This window comes from Crassostrea angulata, chromosome 10, assembly GCF_025612915.1.
Source record: "Crassostrea angulata isolate pt1a10 chromosome 10, ASM2561291v2, whole genome shotgun sequence".
Taxonomy (NCBI): Eukaryota; Metazoa; Mollusca; class Bivalvia; order Ostreida; family Ostreidae; genus Magallana; species Magallana angulata.
Window position 1 is genome coordinate 44371604 of NC_069120.1, and position 25314 is coordinate 44396917.

Genomic DNA, 25314 nt, shown 5'->3' on the forward strand with positions numbered 1-25314 from the left:
ATAGCAATATAATCGATGCTGGAGAGCGCTTGTTGCACGACGCGCGGTTGATAGTGCTGACACCTACCGGCCAGTTTGTCTACATCAGCAACGCGTCGTGGCGCGTGCAAACAGTCGTCTGTTCGTGGAGGCAGGTGGATAAATAGGAGCACCATCAGAGGTAAGAAAAACCAGTCAAACATAACTGTTACATAAATATTCAATACTTTCTATCGATTTTTTTCCCTTTGAAATAAGATCATTTCAATTTCATGCACAGTTACCGTACTAGCATACAAAATAATAAAACAATCTTTTCAATCTTTAAAACTAGAGCTTTTAGAATTAATTATTCTCGATTGAAAGTAGAAGAAATTCTATAAAGTTTCAGGGGTTTTTTCCGTTACTCTAGGAGATTTTATTTATTTGGCGCGAGACAATGCTATGGATTTTTATTTCTATAGAAAATGATTAGTAATCTTATAATATCTCTTAACACTACCAGAAAAACACTTGATTTCAACAATGTATCATTAAAAATTAAAACTGTTTTGACGAATAACAGTTTACAAGGATGTAGAATTCACAACCAAATATGGACATTTTTAAGATGAGGGCGAGTCGTGACTGAAAAGTGATTATAACGCAATTTTAGTCTTGAAATTAATAAACTAGTTTGACATGAATATTGGGATTTTATATCTGCCGGCAAAACATTTCGTGAGGTAAAAAAACACAGTAGGCTTCATCTTGTATGCTCAAAAATTGGTTTTTGCTGTATAATTATTCCAACGCAATTTAATAAAGAGCAGTCAATATTTGACTGTGATCTGAATTCAACTTTTTTTTCTTTCATGGAACTATATTTTATCATGTTTTTTTTTTCTTTTCATACTTAAGAAACTGAAGTTGGGGTGGGAAGGGGGATCTCCATCGCCGTTGGGAATATAAAATTGCCTGTTATATGTATTTACTTGTGGGCTTGTTAGAATCACCGAGACAACAAAGGCCTGGCAATTCTCGTTTTAGAGTGTTCATGTAACAAAACCGGACAAGGGACTCTTGCATTCCTCTAGTGATTTTAACCCTCTAAAGCATCCTGGCCGGGATATTATCGATATCCCATCATCTTGTCTTTTTCTGAACAGTTTAAACAACGTCTCTCTCTCTCTCTCTCTCTCTCTCTCTCTCAGAAATTACGATACAAAATTCACGTATGTAATACTAGTAAGCTCTCTCTCTCTCTCTCTCTCTCTCTCTCTCTCTCTCTCTCTCTCTCTCTCTCTCCGTGCAATTAAGGTTTTCATCTCTTGTACCCACATACTTTCCATTGTGTAAAGCGTAGTCAAATATGGTGCAAAAATTGACCTTAATTACCGTTGCATTCTCCATGCGATCAATGTTCGTGAAAGCGATTGCTGTCGTTATTTTTTAATCATATCCAACCTTCAGCGCATCGTTCTCTAAGATTTAATGATGTTTTAAAAGTTGATATCCGTCGAAAACAAGTTTTTCTTTTTAAAATGTCCATGAATCTCTGTTAACCGCGAACTGTGGATTTCCTACTGGATAGAACAAAAGGTGTTAAATAGATTGTAATGAAGTCAATTATCAGCAATTTGGCGTTATATCCCCCAATTTTGTTCATGGACAGCTGTCGGAAATATCGGGCCCCGCGACAATCAATACCAAGATAAAGGACAGGTATCTTTCTAGTGTCGATACAATTGCCGCGGTTTGGGGTCTCGGGCCTTTCTTACCTGTTTATTAATTGCAGGTTTTCCAGGTGATTCTGCAATAGTTCTAAACCAAAGCGTATGACGTAAGACCCACTACTGACTGAGCTGTCAAGTCAATGGGAAGGTCAAGGCCAAATGTCGTAAGGTCAATGCTGTATTTTTTTTAAATGGCGGCCATGACTGTTTTTTAAGTAACAGCATTAATTTTGTTATAGACTTCTCTCCAGGAAAATATGCAGATATCTTGAAAGTTCTGGTACTCGACAAACCCAAAGCCTTGTCAGCCTCGTCACCCTTATCAACATTTTGAAGACCTTTTAAAATAAGAGATTTTACGGAAAGAGTGATAATACATGTTTATGAATTAAAACAAAACTGTGTCCCCTTCTTTGAATCCTCAATTAATTGATGCATCAACCATTACAAAATGTTCTGGCTGTGTGGAACATGTTCCCTGACTGTTATTTGGTTCCGCTGTCTGTACCTATATTGAGCGCTTTGTTTTGTCAGAATGGATTGACGAATGGCGTGCTCGTTTACCATGGTTTGAAGTGACTTCCATGTTGATTGAAAAGAATATGATGCTATATAACCATTGGATCATTACATTAGTATTTTAACCCCCATTTCAGTAATTGCCCGGATCGAATTGCAATAAACGAAAAGTGTTTTTGACTCTGTCTTTTCATGTTTACAAGGAGATGACGCAATAAAAATATCGATGATAAAGTTTTGCTTGCGTTTAGGGATGGAGAAACCAAGGTAGGGTGGGGGTAGTATCAAATCTACATATTATCAATATTATATTCTTTATCTTTCTTTGTTTTGTTTTTTTCAAAACACAATATTGGTTTTACACCTCATGTTTTAACCGATGGTTTTTGCATATAGGAAATTAAATATATCACAAAGGAGATTATGACAAGTATATTTATTACTACTTTGTGGATACTTGAGAGAAAAAAATCCATTATTATTCAAAATCAATGACCTTTTCCGATGCTGAAGATTCTTTAAATCTACACAGCATTCATTTATAGCCATGCTTGTTCTAGGTTGATCTACATGATTATTCATTGTTTTAATACTATTCCATGTTGTTTGCCCGGACAATCTCATTTCTATTGCCCCTTTTGCACATTTCCGCATCATTCGAATACACTTCTGACCCACAGGAAGTAAGAGGCATTTTGTCAGGTTGATTTTGTGGAAAGTTTGTTGTCCTTTAAGTGTTTTTCATTGTGTCTCAACGTGTTACATTATCGAGTGAGAATTTAATGTGTCACATAATGCAGTCCCTATTGAGCGAGTTCCTCTTTTATACAAGAATCGAACACCATCGTACTACAAATACTCTAAACGCATTTGATGTTTTGTATTGTGCTAGGGAGTGTTCTGATCATATCAGCCTTTGATTTCCAGTTTGGCACAATCACCAAGTGGCATGAGAAGGCCCAATACAAGCACGCTATCGTCCTCTATCGCCAGTCAACTTGTGAACACATTGCACAAATTACGTAAAGCTGTCCATTTGCAAGTGCCTTGCGTTAGACATATTTGGGCGGTAAAATTGTCCCCTGTGTGGATACTAGTACAGGAGAACGGAGACTGGCGAGAACACTTAATTTCTCAGACTCGTGTGTGTGAGTGTCGAAAGCAATGCAATGTTAATTAACCGGTACCGGAACAGTCCGGTCGTTAGCATTAATTAGCAGACTTTCCAAAGAGAGTGTTCCTAAATAAAGCTAAATCCCGCTCTGCATTAGAACTAGAGTGCCTAATCCCGGCCATGCCTTACTTAATGGTGTTCCGAGCCTCTCGGATATAGATCGGCCTGGAGGATTTTGGCCCTATTGATTTCATATATATACAGTAAAGACGTCTTTATTCAGTCTTACAAATGCTTAAGTCTGCAGACCTTGTAGACAAAGACAACACATACACGTGACATACCTAATTTATTGTTGTGAAGTACATCGGCTATGGACTGTGGCGTGATGACGTCATTGTCCTTTTTGTTTCCTTGCAATATGTTATCTGTGAAACACCTGCTGTATAACATTAAATGAATCTGATAATGATAATTGATCAGTTTTTTGATTGAGACTGCTCGTAAGTTACAGCATTAATCTCGTCGACTGCAAGACAAACGGTGTCTTAAGGAAACATAGCAAAAATCACGACAGTCATGAAATATCTAGAAAAACACACGACAGTTACATGTATATGTCTTGTGTCAGAAAAAATACATAAATGACATGCAACACTACATGTATATATCCAATGTCAGATACAATGCGACATGTGTCAGATACTGTACAACATGTGTTTGTCATGTATTTGATGATCATGAACGACATACGTCACATGTGCAAGCATGTATGTATTCAAGCGTCAGGAAAAACCCTACATTGGTATTGTTTCAGATAAAATTATTCTTTGTAAGAGGAAATAAAACTTTTAAACTTTAACATTCAAATTTAATGGCAAAAAAAACTTCTAGTGTAGATAAATACAACAGAAACAATAGAAACATGTGCAATTTAATGTCAGAAGGTAAAACGGCAGTCATTGTAAAAGTATATACGTGAAATACAAAAGTAAAATGCCGATTTAATTAATAATTTCCGAGTTAAAGAAAATAAAATAAATATAAATGTAATATCAATATATTGAAAACCAGTATATATGTAATAGTTTGACTGAAGCTATAATGTCCATACTATTATACATGCATACCTAAAAATTATTAAACCTTCGAGTGCGTTACCATAGATGTTCAGTGCATGATTTGCTAACATATAACTTATCGGTAGAACACAAAGTAATATGATACTGCGATTTTAATCCGTTTGGAATAAGATGTGTGATTTTCGAGATATAGAAAAACAATACAGGATACTGACACTAGTATTGTCTGGGCGAGATAACGTCACACCCACTGAAGCAAACAGGAAGTCCGTAACTTAACATGTAACCCCAACCCCCGCCCTTCAATTTCCTGTCTTGATAGGTTTACTAAAAAATCAAACATATTAGAAGTCCATGTTGCCAAGAAGAAAACCCCAGTCTTGATATTTTAGCAGAAATGAATAAGGAATCATTCCTTGGAAGACATTACTAATGTGAAGCAGTTTGCTTTGGGGTCAATGCGACAAGCACGTCAATTTCGTGCAACAAAGATGGGCATATTCTTATTAAAAATCTCTAATAAACCTAATCCTTGTGGCTTAAGTTTTCAGTATATAATAACATTTAACCAACAATTTTCATTTTTTTTTCATGATAAATTTTTTTTATTTTTTTTTTTATTTTTATTTCGTCCACTTGCATTCTAAAACTGTAAAACTTCGTCATTAAAAGGTTGATGGCAAATCGATATTCAGAAAATGTTGAGGTAAAGCCATCAACTATCAAATAAAGCAAAGACGTAGAACGGGGCATCAGGGAAGCGATCGTAAAACCCGCCGCCATTGTATTCCACTCCCAGGTGCGTTCTCTTAATTGTGCCTACCCATTTCCGAATAAGGTTGCCACCTTTTCAAAGTTGTGCATGAGAGTTTCATCTAGTGAACTGCATACTCTATGAAACCAAATCCAAAATCGAACGAAAATTTATCAGCATTTTATACAATGACGTCGGAAGCAAATTGAAAGGGGGGGGGGGGGGGCTAGACATATAAGAAATTTTTACAAAAACGATGCCCCTGGGGGTAGGGTGGGGCCACAATGTGGAGATTGTTGGATGACGGTGTGCAAAATACACTGGAAACATAACTGTTTTTGCACACTGTCAACCAACAATCTCCACTACGTCAATGGTTGTAATGTTATTGATTCATTGATTATTGTTTAGTTTCCCGTCAAGATTATATGACTTGTAGTAGGCCTAAGGCGTTATCAGAGGTCGATGGAAACTTGGCTCACAGGGCCAGTGAAAGGTGGGTGGGGGATCGTTATCTTGTCAGTGCATTCTATGGAACCTCCGATTTCTCGGTCTGATCCGAAAACGCGAGGAAAAACTTGCTGTTTTTGGCTTTTGAAGGGATACTGCACATCCTCAGCGGCTTGAAGTTGTGTGAGGACCATGCAAGGTGTTCATAGATATATTTCTTGGCCATACACTGACAAATAAAAATATGAAAGTACGGGTAAAACCTATTCTAAACATTTAATTTCCAACGGAAGACCTTCTTGTTATTACTTTGTTTCTGTTTCCCTTATTAGGGTCTTCCGTTTCCAACGGAAGACCCTATTGTTTTTCTTCGGATTTTTTAGGGTCTTCCGTTTCCAACGGAAGACCCTTTTGTTTTTCTTCGGATTCTTTTTCATTATTATTATTCTTCCTCTGACTTTTTTTGTGGCTTATATCTCAAAAACTATTCAACCGATTTCCACGAAATTTTCAGAACTTGTTTGGTATCGTAAATACTCGAGGTTATTAAAATTTGAACTTATGATGTCACTTCCGGTTTCAGAAATTGACGATTTTGTAAATTTTTAAGGGTCATTTTGTCCACGCATCTCCTCCGAAACTAATCAAGATAGAAGCTTGAAATTTTCAGGGATTGTAGATAAATGTATGTAGATGTACCCTATTGCCTTCACTTATGAAAATTGTGCAAGGCTTCGAAGCTCGCCCGAAGCTGAAAATAAGCACCAAATTTTTCCACGAAATTTTAGAACATTTTCTGTAATATCTTTTGATGTATACATATTTTGTTAAATAATGTAATGCAAAAGATATTTATTTTTGCAAGACCTTTAATTTGATATCAAGGAAAAGGGGCCGGCCCCTCCAATTAGGGGCCAGGAGGGCTCTAAAGTCTTCTTACAATAACATTTTACTAAACAATAATTTGTTATTAATCATAGAAGCAAAAATGTTTAATGTACATCTGTTTATCTATACAGTACCATAGCTAAGTCATATATTACGTAATTAGGGGTTTCAAGGGGCCAGAAGTTCAAAACTTTGATCATTTATATCGGAAAAAGGAGAAACATTTTGAAAAGCAATATAGAACAAAAGTTGCTCAAAATAATGTTCTGTACAATATGTCATCTTCAATTTTTTGTTGATGGCCCCATTAAGGAGTTTAAGGGTCGGCCCCTAAAACACATTTGTACAGATATCTCGAGAACGGTTGACACTTTGTGAACACTTGTTGAACAAAATATGTTTATATTTGCAATACCTTTAATTTGATTTCAAGAAAAAAGGGCTGGCCCCTCAAATTAGGGGCCAAGAGGGCTCTGAAAGCTTCTTACAATAACTCTTTACTAACAAAAGTTTGTTATTAATTATAGAAGCAAAATTATTCACTGTACAGCTGTTTATCTTTACAGTACCATACCTAAGTCATATTTTACGTAATTAGGGGTTTCAAGGGGCCAGAAGTTCAAAACATTGATCATTAATATCTGAGAAAGGAAAACTATTTTGCAAAGCAATGTATAACACAAAAATGTTGAGAATAATGTTCTAAAGAATATGGCAACTAAATATTTGTTGTTGGTGACCCAGATAAGGAGTTCAAGGCTCGGCCCCTAAAACAAAACTGTTCAGATATCTCGAAAACGTTTAACAATTCGTGAATACATGTGAACAGAATATGTTTACATTTGCAATACCTGTATTTTATATATAAAAAAAGGGCTGGCCCCTAAAATTAGGGGCTAAAAGGGCTGGTAGGTCTTTTGTGATAACTATTTTCTAAGCCATAATTTGATATTTTTCATTAAGGATGATGTTTACTCAGAATGAAAAAAAAATCCACTGATGATAATGAAAAACCATCTATTGTGTGTTATAGACCTTTGCTTGTATTGTTATTTTTCACTTTCAGAAAAGTAGGTCAATGACCTACTTTTTGAGTTAATGGCCATTGAATATTTATTGAAAATTCAAGAAAAATCCCATAAAATTTTACACTACGATTGAGATTTTCTTAATTATAAAAATATTACAAATAATTAAACACTTCAAAAAATAAGATAAAGTTTATGAATGGTAGTAGCACTAAATAAGTACACAACATTAAGATTTCAGCATCAATTTTTAAAAATAATTCAGTCCGAATTTCCTCTATCAGTTTTCAAATCCCTACCCATTTTTGATTCAATTTTACAAAAAATTGAATGATGATAATACAAAAACATTTATGATATTGAACTACTTATATTTACCTTATTCTGTTGGCATAAAATTTATATGAGGTCAATGATCAAAATTTTGAGATATGATGTCTTTTATCGTTTTTAAGCATTTTTCAATATTATAATTATTCGTGCCTTAAGATTATTTTAATGAATAAGTGAGGTAAAACCAACGGAAAATATGCAAAATTACGTAGACTTAAATATGAAATCCTAACTTTTAATATTAGACTACTGCCTAAAAACTTTTAGTAGAAAACAAAATCTGCAAAATTTAGTCCGAATTTCCTCTGTTTGGCTAAAAGTCAATTTTTGTTTGAGCATAATTCCATAATTAAGTAAAACTATTGAATGTTTTGTCAATAATAATTCATTTCATAAATACTTTTTGTGTTTAGAACAAATTTCACTCATTACATTGAACTTTTTAACAATCGGAATTTGAGAACTCAAACCCTGAGTAAATAACACCCTTAAGCAAAAACAAAAAACTTTTTAAGCTTAATCTAACGCTGAAATTCGTTTTAAAATCGGACCATGAACTACAGAGAAATTGGGGGTTAAAATTTGATTTTTCCGGAAATTTTGATTACGCGTTCTTGGTTTAAAAAATAGCGTAAAGTTAAATGTAAAATTAATTCGTACCAAAAATCATCCTGTCAAGTCGTACATGAACACATTCGGGTTTATTTTGTTAATACATTCTTGAAATCCAAAAGGTTTTTGTTAAGTCGTACTTAAAATCATTTTAAGCCGTACCAAGAATTATTCGATTTTTTTCTTATTGTTTTAGTTACTCTTGTTATTGGCTTAAGAGCTCTGCTTCTTAAAGGTACTTCTAGCTTTTCTCTCGACATTAACGGAAGACCCACTCGTTGCTTTGCAACGAGCTTTGCTCTAGTTTTCATTATTATTATTCTTCCTCTGACTTTTTTTGTGGCTTATATCTCAAAAACTATTTAACCGATTTCCACGAAATTTTCAGAACTTATTTGGTATCGTAAATACTCGAGGTTATTAAAATTTAAACATATGACGTCACTTCCGGTTTCAGAAATTGACGGTTTTGTAAATTTTTAGGGGTCATTTTGTCCACGCATCTCCTCCGAAACTAATCAAGATAGAAGCTTGAAATTTTCAGGTATTGTAGATAAATGTATGTAGATGTACCCCATTGCCTTCACTTATGGAAATAGTGCGAGGCTTTGATGCTCGCCTGAACCTGAAAATAAGCACAAAATTTTTCCACGAAATTTTTTAACATTTTCTGAAATATCTTTTGATGTATACATATTTTGTGAAATAATGTAATGCAAAAGATGTTTATTTTTGCAAGACCTTTAATTTGATATAAAGAAAAAGGGGCTGGCCCCTCAAATTAGGGGCCTTGAGGGCTCTAAAGTCTTCTTACAATAACCGTTTACTGAACAATAATTTGTTATCAATCATAGAAGCAAAAATGTTTATTCGCAGGTATGATAAGGCAACTCACGGCGATCAAATTCCTCTGGTCGATATGACGTCACAATAAGCAGCATGATGTCATATTTTACTCAGAAACATGTCAATTTTAACTTTATCTCTGGTTTAAATTATAAAAACTACCGGCATAAAATATCACTAGAAACTCTTCTAACTGAATATATCTTCGATTTCTCTCTATTACGTATAATTATCATTGATGACGTCACAAGCATGTTTAAAAGAGAAGATCATGTCGGGATACAAATTATCGGAATTCAGTGTAAACAATGCCGAAATAAGACTTATTTAATACAGATACCTAAGATTTAGATGAGTGTCAGTTAGAATATAATCAGGATAATACAGGTATGGATATTTTGTTTAATCAGCGAGTGTTATAAGGTAAGCGGATCGACATTTATATGGCTTGACCAGCCTTTCCTCTGTCAGTGTGTACAAAAAATGGCAAAAGTGTAACACTACCCTGGATATTAGGAAAGATGATTTTGGTAAATATCAACGGTATATGACTTAAACTACCTGAAAAGTGCTGCTAGAATCCTGTGCTTTGTTGTTTTAAACGAAAAATACGTGTATTTTCAATGAAATTTCAGAAGTTGAGAGGGTTTCCAATAAATATTTACAATATTTATTTTATGCGATATACAATAGGATTCTAGCAGTAATATTGATAAACATGAACTAATTGCCAATCGAATTATTGTAGCAAACATACAAATGAACTTCGGGGTAGTGTTACACTTGTTGATTTTTTGTTAAGGTAAAAAAGTGATCTATTTTTAACTGTCACGTGACACCATGGCACGGCAGCTTCAAAGATTGAGTCGATTCCGAAGTAGAAAAATGATATCTTGGTGAACTCTTTCACTTGGTATTAATATCCCGCGCTGTTTTCATAAAAATAAACATTTTTTAAATTGATCATAATTTTGACGGTCGTTAAACTCGGAGTTGCCTTAACCTACCCGCGTTGTACAACTGTTTATCTATACAGTACCATAGCTTAGTCATATATTACGTAATTAGGGGTTTCAAGGGGCCAGAAGTTCAAAACTTTGATCATTTATTTCGGAAAAAGGAGAAACATTTTGAAAAGCAATGTAGAACAAAAGTTGCTCAAAATAATGTTCTGTAGAATATGCCACTTTAAATTTGTTGATGATGGCCCCACTAAGGTTTTTAAGGGTCGGCCCCTAAAACACATTTTTACAGATATCTCGAGAACAGTTAACACTTTGTGAACACTTGGTGAACTAAATATGTTTATATTTGCAAGACCTTTAATTTGATATCAAGAAAAAGGGGCTGGCCCTTCAAATTAGGGGCCATGAGGGCTCTAAAATCTTCTTACAATAACTCTTTACTGAACTAAAAATTTGTTATCAATTATAGAAGCACAAATGTTCACTGTACAGCTGTTTATCTTTACAGTACCATAGCTAAGTCATATATTAAGTAATTAGGGGTTTCATGGGGCCAGAAGTTAAAAATTTGATCATTAATATCTGAAAAAGGAGAAATATTTTGAAAAGCAATGTTGAACACAAAATGTTAAGAATAATGTTCTTAACAATATGGCAATTAAAATGTTTTGTTGGTGGCCCCGATAAGGAGTTAAAGGGTCGGCCCCTAAAACACAGCTGTTCAGATATCTCGAAAATGTTTAATAATTCGTGAATACATATGAACAAAATATGTTTACATTTGCGAGACCTTTTATTTAATATAAAGAAATAAGTGCTGGCCCCTCTAATTAGGGGCTAAAAGGGCTAGTAAGTCTTTTTATGATAACTTTTTTATAAGCGATAATTTGATATTTTTCATTTAGCAAAAATAAAGAACTTTTTAAGGTTAATCTATCGCTGAAATTCGTTTTAAAAACGGACCATGCATTACAGAGAAATTGGGGTTTAAAATTTGATTTTTCTGGAAATTATGATTCTGCGTTCTTGGTTTAAAAATCATTCATACCAAAAATAATCGTGTCAAGTCGTACATGAACACATTCGGGTTTATTTTGTTAAGACATTCTTGAAATCGGAAAGGTTTTTGTTAAGTCGTACTTAAAATTATTCGAATTTTGTTAAGTCGTACCAAGAATTATTCGAATTTTTTTCTTTTTGTTTTAGTTACACTTGTTCTTGGCTTAAGAACTCTGCTTCTTACAGGTACTTCTAGCTTTTCTCTCGACATTAACGGAAGACCCACTCGTTGCTTTGCAACGAGCTTTGCTCTAGTTATTATTCTTTTTTTTTTCTTACGCATTTTTGTGCACGCGAGTTCTCGGGAACGGCTTGACTGATTTTATTGAAACTTTCAGAACTAACACATATTGATCTGAACCTTATTGGAAATTTTTTATATTGATGACGTCATTTCCGTTTTAGAGATATTGACGTTTTTGCGATTTTTAGAGGGTCGGCTTGTCCGGTGATTTTCTCCTAAACGAAAACTGATATTTGATTCAAATTTTCAGGGTTTGTAGACCTGTGATTGCAGATATGACAGAAGCATTTTCATTGTTCTGTGACAAAAAACACCGAAGCTCGCCTGAGCTTAAAAATTGAGATAAAAAGCGTCATGATTTTTTTGTGGTCTTCTTTGAATATCTTTTTTGGCAAAAGTATTTTGTTAAGACTTATAGAACAAAAAACTTTAAAAAGTCAAGAACTTTCATTTGACATCATTGAAAAGGGGCTGGCCCTTTAAATTAAGGGCCGATAGGACTCTAAATTATTCTAATAATATCTTTTAAATTTGAAATATTTTGTAATACTTTATTGAAGCAATTATGTTCATCGTAACGTTATGTACCTATACATGACAATTGTTTACTCCTTTGTTACGTATTAAGGGATTTTAAGGGGCTAGCAGTCCGAACTTTTGATCTTATATATCTGAAAATGGAGAGAAATTTTGAAAAGCAATGTTGAACAAAAGATGCTCCACATAATGTCGTTTACAATTTGCAACCATAATGTTTTTGTTATCCGCTCCCTAAAAGGAGTTATAGGGTCGGCCCCTAAAACGATCTCTTCCAGATATCTCGAGAACGGTAATAATGTCTAAATACTTGTAGAACAAAATGTGTTTGAAATGACAAGAGCTTTCTTTTTATATTAAGAAAAAGGGGCTGGCTATTCAAATTAGGGGTCGATAGAGTTCTAAAGTCTTGTATTCATAACTTTTAATTGTGAAATATTTTGTAATACATTACAGAAGCAATTATGTTAATCGAAATGTTCTGTACCTATACATGAAAATTGTTTACTCCCATGTTTCTTAATTAGGGATGTTAAGGGGCCAGATGTCTGACATTTTAATCTTCAATATCTCAAAATAGAGAACAATTTTGAAAAGCAGTACTCAACAATATGTAACTATAATTTTTCTTCTTAACCACTTCCTAAAAAGAATAAGAAAGGTCGGCCCCTAAAATGATCTTCTCCAGATATCTCTTGAACGGTAAATACTTTCTAGACTCTTGTTGAACATAATGTGTTTAAAATGAGAAGTGCTTTCTTTTCACATCAAGAAAAAGGGGCTGGTCCTTCAATTAAGGGCCGATAAGGCTCTATATCATAACTTTTAATTGTGAAATATTTTGCAATACATTAGAGAAGCAATTATGTTAATCGAAATGTTATGTACCTATACATGAAAATTGTTTACTCCTATGTTATGTAATAAGGGATTTTAAGGAGCCAAAAATCCGAACTTATCATCAATGGCCCAAAATTAAAAAAAAATCAATTTTAAGAAGCAATATTGAAAAAAAATACGCTTAAAAATGTGGTTAACAATCGGTAACAAAACTTGTTTGTTATCAGTTCCCAGGATCTATTCCAGATAAATCAAGAACAGTAACAAATTTCTAAACTTTTTACACAAAATGTATCGAAATCAAAATACCTCTTATTTGATATGAAATAAAATGGGGCTGGTCCCTAAATTAGGGATCCAACGGGGTGTATAATCCTTCATCCATCGCTCCTTTAGATCACATCTGCATTTCCTGATATGTTTTGTTGATGAAGATAAAAGGCAAGGTCATTTCCTCTTCTAAAAATCGGACGGAAGACCTCCTCATTGCTCGCAACGAGATCGTGTCTAGTTATTAATACTTGTTGTTATTCGAGCCCAACAAAGATTTTTATTATTCGGAAATTTTCTATTTCTGTTATGTAGGGTATACCGAATGCAGTAGGTACAAGCCGTTCAGTTCTGAATATCTTTGACACAAGAAGAGGTTACTTTTGGAGAGGGTTCGTGTACCATGATCACAAAACACATTTGTCTTATTTTCTGGAACTTGAGGTTATGACTATAAGAATGTTATTAATAGAAATTTGCGTTTAAGATGATGCCGCAAAATATAGCGAAAATAGCTCCCCGCAGAAAAAAATCTCGATGAGGTGCCTTAAAACTTCACTGCACCATCGAACGCACAGAATAAACCAAGGGAATTACTAATCTTTAAAAACGAATCTGTTTAAATTGAATTGAAATCCATGACGCTTCTTCTTTTTTTCTTGTTATTGATCATAAAATGTCATTTAATGTCGTGAAATTCGGCAGAGCGAATTATAAAACAATATATTGATATCGTCTAAAGCGGATTAACTATTGACGCTCTTTGGAAACACATAACGATAATTTTAAAATCGACTTGTCAGTAAAATCTAATATAAATCAGCTTTTAATTCGATTGGCTGATGTTCCAAGAAATTCATATCTGACTTAGCCATTGTAGTAAGCAGATTTAGCAGGGATATTCGTAGGATACAACATGCCAGGTGTAGAGGCTACATGTTGAAAGGTCGCACGTGCGACAAAGAAAATACACGTGAAGTGTACAGCTACAGTGAATATAGCCAACAGTAACTACTCGCCCAAAGTCGCACTGTAATCGCACCCCATCAGCCTATTTCCATGGAAATAGATTTAAAGTGTTACAATCTGAGTATCCAAATCGATGAATTGACTTATGTTGGTGCAAACACAACATGAAATCTGATAGCGATTTAATCCGATGTTGGCTACTCGTGCAGAGTAACAAACAAGTCTTTAGTATAAAAAGGGTGGGGCTCTTTCAGTTTATTTCACCATTAAGTGTTGATGAAATTGCGGCAGATGAGAATTTAAACGACGATCAATAAAGGTACTTTAAGTTGCGACCTTTCTATACCAAAATATGCTTCCCCGTGCCTGATGCTTTGCGTGTTCATAATTAGTCTCAATTAGACAAAAGCAATTTTCAGTAAGAACATTTTCTTCTCTTCCTTTTCAGAACGACTCCCTCTCGTGGTGGCAAGGAGTAAACCCAACTGTCCGAATAATGTGAACTGAACAATGGTGGACGCAGAACATCGCAATAGGATAGTATTCCTGGGAGCCGGAGGGGTTGGCAAGACCTCCATCTTGAAAAGGTTCCTCAATGGGGAATACTCCGATACCTACGAAGAAACGGTGGAGGACCTTTATCCAGCAGAATATGACGTCAGAGACACCCATCTATTGGTGGATTTTCTGGATACGGCGGGAAACATCGCGTTCCCAGCAATGCGCAGACTCTCGATAGCCAACGCTCAGGCCTTCGTTCTTGTGTTCTCCATTACGGACATTTCAACATTCGAGGAAGTGAAACAACTGTGGGAGCAAATTAAAGAAGTGAGGACCACCTATGAAACCATTCCTTGTGTTATTGTCGGCAACAAGTTGGACCTTGAGAACAACCGGCAGGTGGAGAAGTTCGACGCCTTAAATTGGGCGTACAGTGACAACCTCGGCAGTGCTTTTGTGGAGGTGTCCGCCAAAGATGACGACTCCATTAAGGATATTTTCAAAATGCTTTTGGATCAGCTAAAGACTCCGCGCTCGAAATATCCGAACAAGTTCATGATCCGGCGATCCAGTACAAATTCTATCGAGCCTGGGGTTCACGAGGAAACAGAGACCGATGATCTCAAGATGCAACGAAGTCGTAGCCTTATTCGACGGGGAAGCAAGCCAAAAATGAAGCGGTCCTCCCGTGGAAACAAAAATGATTGCTCTGCATCTTAGTGTCTGCAGCAATGCACCATTCACTACCTTTATTGATGCAGTAGATGGGAAATGGTAGTACCCCCATAATCAGCGGCGAAACATTCCATTCTTTGTCCGAGCTCTGACTTAACTGTGTATAGAACTGTGTTCGTATGGATAATTTTCTCGTTTTCAAATGTACTGGTGTTTTTTTTTTTTTTTTTTTTGTTTTGTTATTTTCACTGTGCAAGGATCATGAACGCTGCGTTCATTTTTTAAATGTATTTTGTATAATCGATGTGACTTTATGTATTTCAAAAGGTTAATTACACAATTTACTTCTTTATACGGATTTGTAACAATTTTAAACTTGCCAAATTAAATTATTGGTTCATCTGGGAATGGTTGCATGATTTCAGCAAATACATGTACTAGTACTTTAGGGCAAAGTTTCACGTGACACGTATTAATGTGGACACACTCAACAAATATTGCTTGTATCCAACACCGGCTTACTATTGCGTCGGGGTATTTTGGTAGATGCCTTTCAAATGTCTAGTCTACCTTTATTGGCGTTTTATATTTTGACAGTTAATCAGTTCATAACCTAGAGATCTTGCTTTGTTAAATGATGGCCTATATTTTAAGCATTTTATTATCAACCTGAAGTTAAAATTTAAGTGTGCGCCAGAACCCCATACATGCATTTACTATATTTAGCAGAAACTAATAAACAAACGAAAATAGGCACACATAATTTGCACATGTATGTTTATGCATGACATTTAGCAATGTATTTGTTATAGCGGAAACTTTCCCGCCAAAAAAGATAAAAACGGTAAAAGAATACATACACAGCAAAATGCAATTCGGTAAATAAAGGCCCTACGAAGCTCATGATGGACAAGGATATGGGTCGAACTTTAATGCTAACCTTCGCACCAACGATTCCTTTCAAAATCTGTCATTATTTCTTGAAACTGCGAGTAAATCTTATTTTAGTTACAAAAGCAAGTAGAATCAAGATGGAATCACAGTTTTGTTCTTACTGCTAAAGCTCAACATTTGGCTTTGCATTTAATAATAGAATAAGCATCTTAATTTTTAAACTCTACAATATCTAAGAGTCACCATTTAACAGGCTTTGAACCGAGGAAACAAAATAATTTGGACTCAACACCAACGCATCTAGCTATACCCCGGCCCCGTAATAATGAAAAGGAAAATGTTTTGTATTTAATCCTCAATGTCTATGGTTAAAAAAAACTACTAAACTTTTAACACATTCTTTAATAGATTTGATATATGCTAAATACACAGTTTGGTGTTTAGTTTTCCTCACATTTTACATATTAAGAAGGATTCAACCCAACGTTTATTAAACAGAGGTTTTCTAGCAAGTTTCCTTCTACATATATTTATGTAAATATCACTTTTGCACGGTGAAAAAGTAGAAAAAATATCAAGTTCACCATATAAATATCTACAGTTTTTGTCATCAACATTTTGTGGAAATTGAGTATATATACTGGTATATATAAACACATCTAATGATTTATTTACTTGTTTATTCATCAGTTATCTTGGTATTGTTGTGTGCTTCACATCTCAAACAGAATCTTTTTTATATTGGATTTTCAGGCCTTTGCAGTCTGACATTGATTTTGGTGAAGTATAATATAATAATTCAATATTTATATCAGACACTGTATAATAGTTAAGTGAATAGAAAATGATATCTAAAATAAATAAAATAGCAATGAGGATGAATAATAAATGAAATTCAATGCTAAGTTCTGGGTCCCTGGTATGATACAACTGGTTGTGAAACTTACATAAGATCAATAGAGACGAAATCAACAAGTCAGCTGATGATGAGAAGGACTGGTTGCTTTTTTTTAACAACACAGATTTTGTTGTCAATAGAAAATAAATCACATGATGTGACAGGTGGAGCAGGCAAACAAATCAGATTCAGTGAACATCAAAGGGACAAAAAAAAAATCAACAATTTAAGCTCAAGGAAACATGTACACAAAAATAGAGTCACACTGTGAAACAATTCTAATCTTGGATGAGTTCTGCAACATCTGCTCCTCAATTTATTACGCGATCTTAAAAAATGGATATAGAGAAAAAACGAATCTGCATAGCAGCATTGATGGGATAAATAAAGAAAACTAGATCATACTTGAATACCAAACATGTACTTTAACTTTGTGTAACAGTAAAAAACTATCTACGAAGTTAACAAACTGGCAGCTGGCAAATGTCCCTGTAGTGACAACACACACACAGATTGGATATGGAAGGATATTAGTATCACAGTATACAACTTGTTGACACAGCTTGTACAAGCACTCTCAAGCGGCATCATCCAAGTTCTGGGACGCAAATTGAAGAGCATCTCTTATCTTGGAGCGGCTGAAATCATACAATGAGATAAAAAATTCTTAATTATTTTCCATAAGGAGACATCTGATAAATAAATACAATAACCGTTTATTTTAAACATGCACAGAAGTTGTATGGAAGGATTTTTTAAAAGGCACCTTTTTTAAAGATTTTTTATAAATAAATAAATCAAATTCGATAGAAAACTTGTCAAAAATACATGCAAGTAAGCATTCATATATTTAAAAATCCCAATCAATGGATGTCAATAGTTTTCTGTCATCACAGAATTCAAAGTTCTAATTCATGGAACATTCAATTCATTTAAGTGACTTGGTATGTAAAGCAATGTCAATCATGTTTGTTACATCTCTATTGTGTATATTGCATGTATCTTATCGATAAAGACCTGTCGGTGTAAATTTTTGACAAATAAAGGCAGTAAGTCAAATACTGTGGTTTCATCAACATCGGTTGAATTCCACTTTTTTGTGAATTTCATTGTTGAGTTGAGCCTCATAATTAAATGTTCATTAATAGTAATTTCTAATACATGTAGCACATTGTATTTTAATATCACTGTCCAAATTAATACTGTATAAAGGAAACTGTTCAACCCTGTTTAATTTTTGCCCCATTCGCCCTCTTGGTCTGCAGTTGAATTTAAGACTGGGCTCATTGCTATGTCTCAAACTATCATTCTTTATTCACAACTTTGTTTTGGCCAATTCAAGACCGGGCAAAAACATTTGCAAGTGAAAAGATTTGAAAAAAGCACTGGGCAAAAATAACCCTGTATACAGTAGAAATCCATGAAGAATATATATGAAGCCACAGAAAACATTTTGAAACATTGAATGCATAGTACAAGTATTTATGCGACAACATTTTCTTTTAGCATCTGTATATATTCATGTAAGTCAAACAGTTACAGACTTGACCATAATTTCAAATGATGATGTCAGAAAAAGCAACTATCTAATTTTAGAGGAAGTTATACATGATTTTTACATGGAGGCTGAAGTTTTATAATAACATTATCATGAAATGGCATTAAACTGGCTATATATGGCAACATGATGTTTTTGTGTAATTTGATATTGGTATAAGTACGATACAACATGCACTTTCCTTTCATGCATGTAAGTGGTTATACATGTCTATTTATGTGTACAAAAAAATTAGAAAATTTAAATGCCAACAATGCCATGTATATGAATAATAAAACTATTCATGGCAATTAACTGGGAATATGGGCTATATTTATCAATAAATTCTAAAACAAAACATGGCAGAACTCATTACTTGCTACAGTTTGAAAGTTTGCATTTGGAGTTGTCCATCATGATTAATTAATGACTGTTGCAAATACAGATGGCATTGTACTATAAATGAAATGACAGATGGTGTATTTTTATACCAATGTCAACTTTTCTTTGCTATATAAAATGGCTACCGTATATAAACATCAAGTAAAGGACCATACTGTTAGTAAGTTTGTGATCACTCACCTGCTACTTTTACTTGAAGGTCGTTGTGAGGTCAAGGACGGTGCTGGAACAGGATTTCTAGTTGAGAGAGGTGAACTGTTGACATCAAGGCCACATGATGACCTCAAGGACTCAAATCTAAAACAAGATTGGAAACTACATAGTAGTTAATAGTTAATACACTGTAATATTAAAACCATACTCCTCATAACACGAGAGACATCTATGCAATGCATAACCATGGTAACAAAAACAGATGCTACAGAAAAGCCAAATTAATACCATTTACATGTAGGCTTGACCAATAGATTTGTTGTTCACCTGTACCAGTATTTAATTAATTGCAATAAAATCTATTGTTTCTGTTCCAGTAATATGCTTTGGTTGGCAGTTTGTGCCAATGCGGCATGTGTCGTAGGAACACTGGCATTGAATTGTGCCGAATGACACGGCTGTGGCCCTTTGGCACATCCCTTTGGATCTAAAGCCGTTTCACTGCTGACAGGAAGATAATGGATGGTAAGTGAATACAGAGTACTGTAAATAGATCAAATGACAATAGCCTTAGTGTTTAAATTTATTTAATTTCCTTTAAATGATGAAATAATTGATCCCCATCCTGCCTTTGATTGGTGCGTTTAGCTGTCCAGATGTTGTGATATTGATTTCACATTATACTATGATGAGCCCTGGCCTTTTTTCTTGTTATTAAGTGGGCAGGTATCAGAGAACCTCTGTTTATCAGATGGTGACAGAAAAGTCACTTCCTAACGGTAAACATGTCTTTTAAAAAGAGAGAGAGAGAGAGATGGAGAGAGAGAGAGAGTGGTTTCATGTACAAATATCCATGCAACTGGGGTATTCAAGGACCCCTATTGTTGCAGAATCAAATTTCTAGCTAAATGTACACTATCTGCACTTGAGGTAAACCATGGGAGATCTGGTGACGCCAGGCAACACAAGTATGGGCCACTAGAGACGGTAGCCAACTTGATCAGGATGAGAGTGGTTCTAACACAACCACTCCAGATTCAGCATTTAAACAAACCATGGCAACTTGACAAGCAGATGTTGCAGGATAGATCCTTCTCGTTAAAACAATCAAAACATGGGATATTTTATGACTATCAATAAAATTTAACTGGATACAAAAACCTCTAACATTAATAAACTGATTGGACATTTCTAAGCCAACAACTGCTATCTGTTACCATATTTACTCTAATCATTGCCCTAACCACTTCAATCACTCTGTGTATTGTAAGAGGAAATAGTGAAAAAAAGAAAGAAAAATTCCGCAAGCTATTCAGGGAATAAGGAGCTGCCAAAAAAGGGATTCATGATATGCAAATGTAGATTATTAACCAAGAGATATAAAATACAAGCTTTATAATTGAATTTATTGACTAAACTGTTGAAACAGGAAAAATCTATTCCACCGAACGCCTTGATGATCCAGCCCTGACACCCTCCCTTCTATTGGAGCAGTTTATTCTTGTTTCAAAAATAACACCAAATAACCCCTCTTCTGTACGACATTTATCGATGGGAAATACTTCAGTTCTTTCCAGACTGTCGGAATAAAAAGAAGAAAAGCCTTATGCATGCGGCACACTGATTACAGAGTTCCTTCAGGGAAAGACTGAGAGTGATCAACTGAGCATATGATTTCCTTCACTCTAACCAATACTTTCTTACTGGAATGATTAAATTACATGGACCAGCAAATAATACAAAAGACTTTCCAAAGATGTATATGCTGCCAACCTCTTAAATGTGGCCATGTTCAGACGTTTTCCTCTGGTAAAACATACTTAATGACGATATATCATGTCACACTCGCTGATACAAAAAGTACATTGGGTCTGGGTCTCTCTTTCCTCTTTCTCTTAATTTCCTTATAATCTGGCTAAGATGTTGGGTGCTGACACCATTAACCTGTATGAATTGATGACTTAAATCTGTTCATCTACACAGAAAACCATAAGTGAATCAAGCAAGAAAATCTCATCTTCTACCAGTACTTGACAAGCAAATTCACTCGGTGATTCATACTCCAATCGTTCATCGATGCTTTTCTTCCAATGTGCTTATATTCACGTGAACGTGATTTTTCTTTTTGCCTAGAATTGTCTGTACTTTTTATGACAGGAAATTGAGACAAAGGTGGCCTACAGCTATTCAGTTTAATCATTTAAACAATTTTTTTTTTATTGTCAATGCATGGCATATGTATATCCGCTGCAAGCATCTATCAACTTTTTTGGTTGAGATGTATAGCTAAACCTTACACTGGTAATTCTTTCATTCACAAAGTCTGCCATCTTGACAGAAATTTCTTTAAAATCAATTACTAGTATGTGCTTTTGATAACAGGATAGTCAAACCTGTTGAGAATTCTTGTTTTAAATTCAGCTAATGAAATGCAAATGCTTGAAATAAGAAATAAAATCCTGACGCAATCTCCTAAATAATGGCAGCTCAGAGCCCAAAACTGGTCATTTTTTACTATCAATATTTCCCGAAAAGAACAAAGTACCATACACAAATTCATGCAAATTATTCCACTGGGTAATTTGAAATCAGACAACGTTTAAGCCCTTTATAATGAAACACTGCATCATACTAAATGGGAAAAATACATCGAAATGACTGCACAGGGCAAATAGTCTAGGTCAATAGAAGAATAGGCCGTACGTATTAATCAAAATAAGCGTTAAAAGGGCAATCATGGTATCTGTTATCTATTGAACTGTGTATAAAACCAAATAAATGTACAGTTTTTCTCACTGTCATTCTAGATACATAGAAGTTTATCGAGACCTGATGTAGGGAAAAAGTGCTTAAACTTAGTCATACAGATCTCAATGCGTGGATGTAAAGAAGTTTAAATATCTTATAAAATCACTATCATTTTGTGTTTTTGCTTTACTCATACCTTGTAGCATTAAGTTCATAACTTTATCTTTACTTTTAAATGATTTAGACCTAAGTACATCACGTTCGTTTGTAATCAATATCCAGTTTATCAATCAAAATCTGATGGGATATATGTCTATTGATCCTAATTGTATTCCATTATTCAATTTGCACTTAGAAGCTGTAGATTTCTTTAATGACCAAGCAGCAAAATTCAGACATATTGAATCTATCTTCAAAGGCGATCTATCCTAAACACATAAAGTAAAGCCGGGGCTATTAAATGCAGTGCATGGAAGCTGCATGATAGATTATATTCTTCAATGAACTACAACACAAATTGAACTCCTCTTAATCTGTTAATGTGTGATTTTTTATTATAATCACTGGTTCATAGGACTCCCCTACCTTTGGATCCAAAGCTTGACAATAAAACATGTTGTCCTAAAAGCTGATTACTAAATGTGAGATGCAGGTGATAAAAAGATGCACTTGAGTTAACTACTTCCTGTTTTGATCTTTCACATCTATAAATGACCTTTAAGTTTACCTGATCTTAAACTTGCTTATCACTTTGATTCACTTCCTGTAAACTTTGATATGTAATTAATGGGTGTGTCAGTCATTTGCATATTTTTATTCCTATTACTCCTTTTATTGTAATACTGTCAAACTTCATTATCTCAAACTAGATGGGACTAGTTAAAAACTAGAGATATCCAAGTATTCTGTGAAAGTATATCACTTTGATATATCCATTGTATTATAGATATCAGTGTTCAAGGTATCGAAGTTTAACTGTAATAATTATAAAGTCAATGTTTAATTGTGTTGTCATCTGATGTCTGCTTGCAAATTGTGCATTTCATAAACACCAACAGATTACCTGGCCTTGCCTAATGATACATTAAGGTTACTCACTCAAATCAACAATTGGAGCTATTTTAAAACCTGAGATATCAGAAGCTGTCCAGTGAAAGAAGTGCTCCATCAGATAACTTGCATGACAGAGTGACTGTTTATGTATGATGTGAATTTAGACTTCAAGATTATTGTACAGTTGAACTTCGGTATCTCAAATACAATGGATATATGTCAAAGCAATTTGTAAGTCCCAACCACTATACTTGAAGAAGTTAACTCTTGATATCTCTAGTACTTGGACATTTTAAAGTTTTTAACCAGTCTCATCATGTTCAAGATAACAAGGTTTGACTGTATGTGTTAATAACATTTGAGACCCTTAATCTTCTTTGAAATCAGTGGGTTATTGAAAGTTTCTGTATTTGATACCCCACAATATCTACCTTATCATTTACATAGAAAAATGTCCCAGGCTGCTGACTTACTTTGCAAAACATTTGGTATTTCAGGAATTAGTTTTTGTTCTAGCCTTGTTTTACTGTATACCCATTCAGTAGACTCTTGATAATCTGGAAACCTTTGTACCCAACCAAATTATCTTGAATATTGAAGTGCTTCTCAATAAAAGAATAACTAATCCTAACCTTTTTTCACGTAATTTTAGAAATCATACTGCACTATAATTGTCATAAAGATTTTTTTTTAGAAAAGGCTCAGGTAATAAATTACTGCCATTCCACTGTATTGACAAGTTACCACAAACCAATTTATTTCAAGGTTCTATTTTAAATTACCAAAATGTTTTTATATCACTGTCCCATATGGTCTGCATGCCAGTCACTCAATGACAACTACTATCACCTGGGAAACATTATTTGTGCAATAACACACATCTTCTAAAAATGTTTTAAATCATATTTAGTGTGTGAGAAGTTGTCAATAGTTTATCAATAACAACTTCTCAGAACTGACAGTAAACCAAATTTTATTCACGACGACTTTATTTTGCAATTTACCCGAGATGAACTGGTTTGCAGTGACTTAACTTTTGCGACCAAGCCTTATCCACACCTGCTTTTTTTTTTTAAGGCAAAAACTGGTCCTTGGCAAGAAATATTTGCGACATTGAGGCTCTCGCAAGCCTCACATAAATTTCTCGCGTAAAAGTTGGTTTACCGTCGTGACAATTGAGTCACTACAGAGTGAGTTTGTTAGTACAAGTATTTTCTTATGTGTGTCGCATTTCGTTTAGTACCTGGACTGTCAAGATTTTTAATTTTACTGTTCCTAGCCAATTTGACTAGCCTCAAACCTAAATTGACTTGTATGTGGGTTTTGGTAAACCCAGGCCATAAACCTAAGGCCTGAAGTTTTAGAGCCAGTATCTTTTGCCAATTTTTGTATATCAGATGAATTGATTCATACTTTACAAAAATTCTTGTCTTGCACCCTCAGTCCATTTCACGGATTCACGTACAACTTAGATAAAATAACAAAGGACTGTAAGCATAACCATCAGTGACAGTCTATGAATTACCTGTCAAGGATGTTCTTCTCAAAAGACGCCATCTCGTTGTCCATGGCCTTCATCTGGGTTTCTACTTGTCTGACACTGATAACTGTCAACATAAAAAAATAAATAAAAAATAGCCTTGGATCTACATCAAATACATGTACATTTTTTGTTTGAAATACCATCAGGTACAGTTTGAGGTTCGCAAAGGTAGAAAATTCTCATATTTCCTAGAATAAATCAAACATTGTTGTGACATGATTCCTTTGTTCTGGCAGTCAAGGAATTAACCCCTTGCAGTCTGATATTACTGAGTATAGGGTCAGTCTGATATTACTGAGTATAGGGTCAGTCTGATATTACTAAGTATAGGGTCAGTCTGATATTACTGAGTATAGGGTCAGTCTGATATTACTGAGTATAGGGTCAGTCTGATATTACTGAGTATAGGGTCAGTCTGATATTACTGAGTATAGGGTCAGTCTGATATTACTGAGTATAGGGTCAGTCTGATATTACTGAGTATAGGGTCAGTCTGATATTACTGAGTATAGGGTCAGTCTGATATTACTGAGTATAGGGTCAGTCTGATATTACTGAGTATAGGGTCAGTCTGATATTACTGAGTATAGGGTCAGTCTGATATTACTGAGTATAGGGTCAGTCTGATATTACTGAGTATAGGGTCAGTCTGATATTACTAAGTATAGGGTCAGTCTGATATTACTAAGTATAGGGTCAGTCTGAT

At 34.5% G+C, this 25314-nt stretch overlaps 2 protein-coding genes across 5 annotated transcripts in view; one reads left to right on the forward strand and one right to left on the reverse strand.

Annotated features, from left to right (window-relative positions):
- Positions 1 to 17285, forward strand: LOC128165843 (ras-related protein Rap-1b-like). Of its 4 annotated transcripts, none has more exons than XM_052830693.1 (2): positions 1 to 160; positions 14653 to 17285. In XM_052830693.1, the coding sequence occupies exon 2, from the start codon at positions 14715 to 14717 to the stop codon at positions 15423 to 15425; it is 711 nt and encodes a 236-aa protein (XP_052686653.1). In that variant the 5' UTR covers positions 1 to 160; positions 14653 to 14714; the 3' UTR covers positions 15426 to 17285. The 4 variants fall into 4 exon arrangements, with proteins under 4 accessions (XP_052686653.1, XP_052686654.1, XP_052686656.1 ...); XM_052830694.1 differs by lacking the exon at positions 1 to 160 and adding an exon at positions 13551 to 13679; XM_052830696.1 differs by lacking the exon at positions 1 to 160 and adding an exon at positions 13607 to 13627.
- LOC128165841 (protein phosphatase 1 regulatory subunit 7-like) overlaps positions 16938 to 25314 on the reverse strand; it is a 25624-nt gene continuing 17247 nt past the window's right edge. The window contains exons 13-15 of the mRNA XM_052830692.1: positions 24591 to 24672; positions 19292 to 19408; positions 16938 to 17810 (exon numbers count right to left, since the gene is read on the reverse strand). Coding sequence (XP_052686652.1) covers positions 17750 to 17810; positions 19292 to 19408; positions 24591 to 24672 — 260 coding nt within the window. The 3' untranslated portion in view covers positions 16938 to 17749. The remainder of the gene's footprint in view (positions 17811 to 19291; positions 19409 to 24590; positions 24673 to 25314) is intronic.

What these genes read in the sequence shown, in the direction of transcription:
- LOC128165843 (XM_052830693.1), top strand. Translation starts at nt 14,715, where the DNA reads ATGGTGGACGCAGAACATCGCAATAGGATAGTATTCCTGGGAGCCGGA.